The following is a 9,410-nucleotide window of genomic DNA, read 5'->3' on the forward strand; positions in this document are numbered from 1 at the left end:
TCTCTCTCTCTCCTCCTCCTCTCTCTCTCTCTCTCTATCTCTCTACATCCTCTATCTTCTCTCTCTCTCTCTCTCTCTCTCTCTCTCTCTCTCTCTCTCTCTCTCTCTCTCTCTCTCTCTCTCTCTCTCTCTCTACCTCCTATCTCTCTCTCTCTCTCTCTCTCTCTCTCTACCTCCTCTATCTCTCTATGTCCTCTCTCTATCTCTCTCTCTCTCTCTCTCTCTCTCTCTCTCTCTCTCTCTCTCTCTCTCTCTCTCTCTCTCTCTCTCTCTCTCTCTCTCTCTCTCTCTCTCTCTACCTACCCTCTCTCTCTCTCTCACACTCTACATCCTCTCTCTCTCTCTCCCTCCCTATCTCTCTCTTTGCATCCCTCCTCTCTCTCTCTCTCTCTCTCTCTCTCTCTCTCTCTCCCTCTCTCTCTTCTCTCCCCTCTGTCTCTCTACCTTCAGAATATGACAGACAGCTAGCCCCCACCAAAGGAAGCATGGCGTCAGCATACCTGGACCCCAACCTGAACCACCATGCTGGGTTGGGCGGTGGGGTGTCGAAGCCGGGGACCATGGACCGCGTGCTCAAGATCCACCACTACTTGGAGAGCAACAGTGAACCATCCACCTGGGCCAGCCACATCCGCCACGGAGACGCCACTGACATCAGGGTGAGCTGAGCAGCTGATTGGGTAAACACAGTTTACCACAGTTACAGCAACTATGCTACTTTAGGTTACTGTCTGTATAGTCTCTCCCTATCATTCGTACAGTAGGGACACATACTGTCCATACAGACAGACAGTTACCTATCAACTCTACCAACTAGACAGACAGACAGACAGTTACCTATCAACTCTACCAGCTAGACAGACAGACAGACAGACAGACAGACAGACAGACAGACAGACAGACAGACAGACAGACAGACAGACAGACAGACAGACAGACAGACAGACAGACAGACAGACAGACAGACAGACAGACAGACAGACAGACAGACAGACAGACAGACAGACAGTTACCTATCAACTCTACCTACTAGACAGACAGACAGTTACCTATCAACTCTACCTACTAGACAGACAGACAGTTACCTATCAACTCTACCTATGAGACAGACAGACAGTTACCTATCAACTCTACCTACTAGACAGACAGACAGACAGTTACCTATCAACTCTACCAGCTAGACAGACAGACAGACAGACAGACAGACAGTTACCTATCAACTCTACCTACTAGACAGACAGACAGTTACCTATCAACTCTACCTACTAGACAGACAGACAGTTAACTATCAACTCTACCTACTAGACAGATAGACAGTTAACTATCTACTTTACCTACTAGATAGACAGACAGTTAACTATCAACTCTACCTACTAGACAGACAGACAGTTACCTATCAACTCTACCTACTAGACAGACAGACAGTTACCTATCAACTCTACCTACTAGACAGACAGACAGTTACCTATCAACTCTACCTACTAGACAGACAGACAGTTACCTATCAACTCTACCTACTAGACAGACAGACAGTTACCTATCAACTCTACCTACTAGACAGACAGACAGTTACCTATCAACTCTACCTACTAGACAGACAGACAGACAGACAGTTACCTATCAACTCTACCTACTAGACAGATAGACAGTTAACTATCTACTTAACCTACTAGACAGACAGACAGTTACCTATCAACTCTACCTACTAGACAGACAGACAGTTACCTATCAACTCTACCTACTAGACAGACAGACAGTTACCTATCAACTCTACCTACTAGACAGACAGACAGTTAACTATCAACTCTACCTACTAGACAGATAGACAGTTAACTATCTACTTTACCTACTAGACAGACAGACAGTTACCTATCAACTCTACCAACTAGAAAGACAGACAGTTACCTATCTACTGTACCTACCAGACAGACAGACAGACAGACAGACAGACAGACAGACAGACAGACAGACAGACAGACAGACAGACAGACAGACAGACAGACAGACAGACAGACAGACAGACAGACAGACAGACAGACAGACAGACAGACAGACAGTTAACTATCAACTCTACCTACTAGACAGACAGACAGACAGACAGACAGACAGACAGACAGACAGACAGACAGACAGACAGACAGACAGACAGACAGACAGACAGACAGACAGACAGACAGACAGACAGACAGACAGACAGACAGACAGACAGTTAACTATCAACTCTACCTACTAGACAGACAGACAGACAGACAGACAGACAGACAGACAGACAGACAGACAGACAGACAGACAGACAGACAGACAGACAGACAGACAGACAGACAGACAGACAGACAGACAGACAGACAGACAGACAGACAGACAGACAGACAGACAGACAGACAGTTACCTATCAACTCTACCTACTAGACAGACAGACATACAGTTACCTATCTACTCTACCTACTAGACAGACAGACAGTTACCTATCAACACCCAGAGTGTCCCAAATGGCTCCCTGTTCCCTATACAGCCTATAGTCGCTGGTCAAAAGAAGTGCACTATTGCTGCTTTTCAACTTTAACATCAGTGTTACACTAGTTCTGCCCCTGAACAGGCAGTTAACCCACTGTTCCTAGGCCGTCATTGAAAATAAGAATTTGTTCTTAACTGACTTGCCCAGTAAAATAAAGGTGAAATAAAAAAATACACCCTAATGGTATAATAGGGAAATTGTGTTTACATAGCTAAGGCTGACATTGAAGACTTGTGAGAAGGTGCTTTGTGAGAAGGTGTTAACGTCCACAGTTTGCCAATGTTATGTAAATGCCAGCTGAAAAGTACCAGTGGCCTGGCTTTGGCCCCCAGGTGAGAGCAAGTCCACCGGAGCCATGGCCCAGTGGGACACGGGTGACGGCCTGCTTAAGGCTTCCAAATGGTTCCCAGCCAAAACAGTTAGGAAGAGTTAGTGAATATATTATGATGCCATTTTGTGCCGTTTAGTACGTTTTGGATTTCGATAAGGGTTTTTCCGGCTGTTCAGGCACACATCTTTCTGAGGCAAGCCGAAGTCAGTAGCTGAAGTCTAGGCCCCTTTGTTGGTGATTGGTCAACAGTAGACATTGTTCAATATAGACTTTGTTGGTTATTGTTTATTTCACTTTATATATTCACTTTATATATAATCTACCTCACTTGCTTTGGCAATGTTAACACATGTTTCCCATGCCAATAAAGCCCTTGAATTGAATTGAAGTTGAATTGATTGGTCAACATTAGGCATTGTTCAATAAAGACTTTGTTGTCATTCAATGAGAGACGACCTGCTTTCATGCAATTTTTTTAATTGAGAAATACTGCACCAAACGTCTTAGTTAGATGTAAAATTGCTCAACCAAGATCTCCTCCGCATAAACGTCCAAATGAATGACAGATTTCTTGAGTTATCTTAGATTAATTCTGACTATTTTGCTGAAGTGTACTCTGGCTATGGATTCTCTAAATGGACAAACAGTACTATTGTGTCTTTTCTAGTTTTTCAAGTAAAATTTTTTTAAGGGTGTATGCGAGGACACTCATTCAGTTCGCCTAGACGACTTCAGGCTAGCCACCAGCTGAACTGAGGCATGCCTTTAGATGGAAACAGCATTTTGGGCCTTTTTGCTAAAACACTGTATGGAAATGTTTAATATGTAGACAGTCATTTGGGACTTGAGCGTCTCACTGTAGAACTCCCCCTGTCACCTGGGCGATGTTCCCTCCTTGAGCGTCTCACTGTAGAACTCCCCTGTCCCTGTCACCTGGGCGATGTTCACCTGGGCCCTCCTTGAACTCCCCCTGTCACCTCACTGTAGAACTCCCCCTGTCACCTGGGCGATGTTCCCTCCTTGAGCGTCTCACTGTAGAACTCCCCCTGTCACCTGGGCAATGTTCCTTCCTTGAGCGTCTCACTGTAGAAGTACCCCTGTCACCTGGGCGATGTTCCTTCCTTGAGCGTCTCACTGTAGAACTCCCCCTGTCACCTGGGCGATGTTCCTTCCTTGAGCGTCTCACTGTAGAACTCCCCCTGTCACCTGGGCGATGTTCCTTCCTTGAGCGTCTCACTGTAGAACTCCCCCTGTCACCTGGGCGATGTTCCTTCCTTGAGCGTCTCACTGTAGAACTGCCCCTGTCACCTGGGCGATGTTCCTTCCTTGAGCATCTCACTGTAGAACTCCCCCTGTCACCTGGGCGATGTTCCTTCCTTGAGCATCTCACTGTAGAACTCCCCCTGTCACCTGGGCGATGTTCCTTCCTTGAGCATCTCACTGTAGAACTCCCCCTGTCACCTGGGCGATGTTCCTTCCTTGAGCATCTCACTGTAGAACTCCCCTGTCACCTGGGCGATGTTCCTTCCTTGAGCATCTCACTGTAGAACTCCCCCCCTGTCTTCCTGAGCATCTCTGAACTCCCCCTTCACCTGGGCGATGTTTGAGCATCTCACTGTAGAACTCCCCCTGTCACCTCGATGTTCCTTCCTTGAGCATCTCACTGTAGAACTCCCCCTGTCACCTGGGTGATGTTCCTTCCTTGAGCATCTCACTGTAGAACTCCCCTGTCACCTGGGCGATGTGAGCATCTCAATGTAGAACTCCCCTGTTCCCTGGGCGATGTTCCTTCCTTGAGCATCTCACTGTAGAACTCCCCTGTCACCTGGGCGATGTTCCTTCCTTGAGCATCTCACTGTAGAACTCCCCCTGTCACCTGGGCGATGTTCCTTCCTTGAGCATCTCAATGTAGAACTCCCCCTGTTCCCTGGGCGATGTTCCTTCCTTGAGCATCTCAATGTAGAACTCCCCCTGTTCCCTGGGCGATGTTCCTTCCTTGAGCATCTCAATGTAGAACTCCCCCTGTTCCCTGGGCGATGTTCCTTCCTTGAGCATCTCAATGTAGAACTCCCCCTGTTCCCTGGGCGATGTGAGCATCCAATGTAGAACTCCCCTGTTCCCTGGGCGATGTTCCTTCCTTGAGCGTCTCACTGTAGAACTCCCCCTGTCACCTGGGCGATGTTCATTTAACATTTACATTTTAGTCATTTAGCAGACGCTCTTATCCAGAGCGACTTCTAGGAGCAATTAGGGTTAAATGCCTTGCTCAAGGGCACATCGGCAGATGTTTCAAACAGCCGGCTCAGGGATTCGAACCAGCAACCTTTTGGTTACTGGCCCAATGCTCTTAACCGCTAGGCTACCTGCCGTTCAGTAGGTCACACTGTAGCTACAATGTTTTGTAACAGAAAATGAAAACAAGTTTTCTTATTAGACAAATTCACTTAGTACCTCGGACTACATCACAATTTTAAAGTGTTTCAAAACGTTTTCTCCCTACTGGACACAACCCGGGTATTTATGAGGTTGACATTTCTACATTTAGTGTCTTCCATCCCCGTTAGGTTTAATAATGACTTCTATTCAGATGAAACAAGACTAAGAGAGTTTAGGAGGTGAAAAGAATAGCTAGTTAAACAGGTGATTAAACAGGTGTTTCTTGTAAAAGATTCCAAAAGGCTTTGCTACCACATCTCTTCTGTTAGGTGTCTGGCTCTGGAATGGCAAAGCGCTTCATTTCAAAGTAGACTGCTTCTAATTTATGTTTCAATGGCCTCTAACTTCAATACCTGAAGTAGTGATGCCAGATGATGTTGAGAGATGTGATGGAACATGTCATCCGTGAAAGAGATGGGGAGGTCGTCTCATTAATCATTTTAACCAAGCAGGGGTGTCACTTCTCAGATTGTGTCATAAGCCCCATAGTGGCATTTCAATGATGGATTATTTAACCTGCCCCATTCCTCTTCCCTTGCTTCTGCACACAATGACAATCTCTTCCTGGAAGAGAGAGAGGACGATCTATCATTCAGTGTAACTCTGCCAAGCTGTTCTTTCTATTCTATCTACTGTTATAGATATATGGTTCCCCTGGAGTCCTCATGTCACCCCTGGACTACAGGGATGGATGGGTGAATAGATGTCACCCCTGGACTACAGGGATGGATGGGTGAATAGATGTCACCCCTGGACTACAGGGATGGATGGGTGAATAGATGTCACCCCTGGACTACAGGGATGGATGGGTGAATAGATGTCACCCCTGGACTACAGGGATGGATGGGTGAATAGATGTCACCCCTGGACTACAGGGATGGATGGGTGAATAGATGTCACCCCTGGACTACAGGGATGGATGGGTGAATAGATGTCACCCCTGGACTACAGGGATGGATGGGTGAATAGATGTCACCCCTGGACTACAGGGATGGATGGGTGAATAGATGTCACCCTGGACTACAGGGATGGATGGGTGAATAGATGTCACCCTGGACTACAGGGATGGATGGGTGAATAGATGTCACCCCTGGACTACAGGGATGGATGGGTGAATAGATGTCACCCTGGACTACGGGGATGGATGGGTGAATAGATGTCACCCCTGGACTACGGGGATGGATGGGTGAATAGATGTCACCCCTGGACTACGGGGATTGATGGGTGAATATATGTCACCCCTGGACTACAGGGATGGATGGGTGAATAGATGTCACCCCTGGACTACGGGGATGGATGGGTGAATAGATGTCACCCCTGGACTACAGGGATGGATGGGTGAATAGATGTCACCCCTGGACTACGGGGATGGATGGGATGGGTGAATAGATGTCACCCCTGGACTACGGGGATGGATGGGTGAATAGATGGTTCCCCTGGAGTCCTCAAGTCACCCCTGGACTACAAGGATGGATGGGTGAATAGATGGTTCTCCTGGACTACAGGGATGGATGGGTGAATAGATGGTTCTCCTGGACTACAGGCATGGATGGGTGAATAGATGGTTCTCCTGGACTACAGGCATGGATGGGTGAATAGATGGTTCTCCTGGACTACAGGGATGGATGGGTGAATAGGTGGTTCTCCTGGACTACAGGGATGGATGGGTGAATAGATGGTTCTCCTGGACTACAGGGATGGATGGGTGAATAGATGTCACCCCTGGACTACAGGGATAGATGAGTGAATAGATGTCACCCCTGGACTACAGGGATGGATGGGGGAATAGGTGGTTCTCCTGGACTACAGGGATGGATGGGTGAATAGATGGTTCCCCTGGAGTCCTCAAGTCACCCCTGGACTACAAGGATGGATGGGTGAATAGATGGTTCTCCTGGACTACAGGCATGGATGGGTGAATAGATGGTTCTCCTGGACTACAGGGATGGATGGGTGAATAGATGGTTCTCCTGTACTACAGGGATGGATGGGTGAATAGGTGGTTCTCCTGGACTACAGGGATGGATGGGTGAATAGATGGTTCTCCTGGACTACAGGGATGGATGGGTAAATAGATGGTTCTCCTGGACTACAGGGATGGATGGGTGAATAGATGTCACCCCTGGACTACAGGGATGGATGGGGGAATAGGTGGTTCTCCTGGACTACAGGGATGGATGGGTGAATAGATGGTTCCCCTGGAGTCCTCAAGTCACCCCTGGACTACAGGCATGGATGGGTGAATAGATGGTTCTCCTGGACTACAGGGATGGATTGGTGAATAGATGGTTCTCCTGGACTACAGGGATGGATGGGTGAATAGGTGGTTCTCCTGGACTACAGGGATGGATGGGTGAATAGGTGTTTTTCCTGGACTACAGGGATGGATGGGTGAATAGATGGTTCTCCTGTACTACAGGGATGGATGGGTGAATAGATGGTTCTCCTGGACTACAGGGATGGATGGGTGAATAGATGGTTCTCCTGGACTACAGGGATGGATGGGTGAATAGATGGTTCTCCTGGACTACAGGGATGGATGGGTGAATAGATGGTTCTCCTGGACTACAGGGATGGATGGGGGAATAGATGGTTCTCCTGGACTACAGGGTTGGATGGGTGAATAGATGGTTCTCCTGGACTACAGGGATGGATGGACCAAGGAAGGCCCTCCCCACTGCTGTCTGTCACACTACTAATATGTCACTATGACTGCTATTCATTTATCTATATCTCCTGCCCTCTGAATCACAGACTACAATCTGTAGGACAGTTCATTACTGTCAATTACTGTCAATCAAACTCTTCGTCCGCAAAGGGAATAGGGTGCCATTTGGAACACAGCCATACTGATCTTTTAGGGATTATGACTGACGTGTTGTTGATTTGAATCTCATCTCTGAGTGATTCCTCCTCTAACCTCAGTGTGTATACTGTCTACGCGTCTGTCCATTGACATTGACTGAAATTCATTTCAGAGTGACTCTATATAAGTGTGTGTCTACATGTGTGTCCCCTGACAGGGTATCATCCAGAAGATAGCAGACATCCACAAGGTGAAGTGTGTTTCCTGTCTGGGCCTGCGTCTCAGCCACCTGCGCTCAGGGAACATCCACTGGCTGCACCCCGACATGGGGGTGTCCCGCGTCAGGGAGAGGTACGAGCTGCTCCACCCTCAGGACGAATGGAGGTAAGAACTAGGACAGAGACATACTGTATGAAGCTATTTACACTGCTGATCCCTGGTTCCAGTTCTGTCCGTGTGTGCTGTTTGACCAACTCCTATTGTCATTGTTGCTTTGGCAAGACAGCACAAACTGATCTGGGAGCAGGCTACATAGACACGTTGAAATACTGTATAAAGCCATATTTTCACTGCTCTGTCACCTTAAAAGCCTTGGCGCTGCCGCCTTTATGCATATTGGCTCCATGTAATTCTGCTTTAATATAAATATTCAAACACTTCCTATGAATACCATCATCATAATGCATTATAAGCACATGTACAGCACCTTATGAGCTTTGCATAACTTCATTCATAACTCAATTATGTGAGTAAGACATCCGGGCTACAGCCTTGCCATTTGAAACGCTTGACCGTGATTAAACTGTCGAACTAGTGCTCACGAGCTAAAATGGCAGATTTCCTAGGCCTGTCTTTTGGAAGAGAAAATATGGGAACCAATTTGGTTGTTTTAATGGATTCAGACCAGTGGCAAAGCCAAGGGGCTAAAGTATGTCATGGATAGAAGGGACCTTGTTACCAGGGAGATGTGTGCAGTCTATGTCGTTGCAAGGCGCTTGGTTATTTCATCAATGTAGTAAGGGGATGAAATCAGGACTTTATGTGCCTTGTATTTTCCAATGTAAACCCACTGATGGGGGAATTGGGCAGAGTTGCAACGGAGCCGAAAATCAATTGTTGCCATCCTGTTAGTTGGGCCGAGTGGCCTTGAATATCCTTCCAATCTGCCTGCATAAATCATGGTTCCTCAGAAGCAGGCTGAAAACCCTTCATATGTCGTTCCAGTGTAATTAGGCCTCTATAGGCTGAGATACATGTTTCCTCCTGTCTCATCACTGTTATTGGAAGGGAAATTAGACTGCAATGATTCACTGACAAAGTCA

The 9,410-nt window shown here is 47.1% G+C and overlaps 1 protein-coding gene across 3 annotated transcripts in view; it reads left to right on the forward strand.

Annotated features, from left to right (window-relative positions):
- The window catches only part of LOC124005706 (focal adhesion kinase 1-like), a 36,301-nt gene extending 27,818 nt beyond the window's left edge, over nucleotides 1-8,483 (forward strand). For all 3 annotated transcript variants that reach the window (XM_046315188.1, XM_046315189.1, XM_046315190.1), the window contains exons 2-3: nucleotides 451-659; nucleotides 8,306-8,483. In XM_046315188.1, coding sequence (XP_046171144.1) covers nucleotides 486-659; nucleotides 8,306-8,476 — 345 coding nt within the window. In that variant the 5' untranslated portion in view covers nucleotides 451-485 and the 3' untranslated portion in view covers nucleotides 8,477-8,483. The remainder of the gene's footprint in view (nucleotides 1-450; nucleotides 660-8,305) is intronic.
- The last annotated feature ends 927 nt before the right edge of the window (nucleotides 8,484-9,410 follow it).

Source organism: Oncorhynchus gorbuscha, linkage group LG19 (assembly GCF_021184085.1).
Source record: "Oncorhynchus gorbuscha isolate QuinsamMale2020 ecotype Even-year linkage group LG19, OgorEven_v1.0, whole genome shotgun sequence".
NCBI lineage: Eukaryota > Metazoa > Chordata > Actinopteri > Salmoniformes > Salmonidae > Oncorhynchus > Oncorhynchus gorbuscha.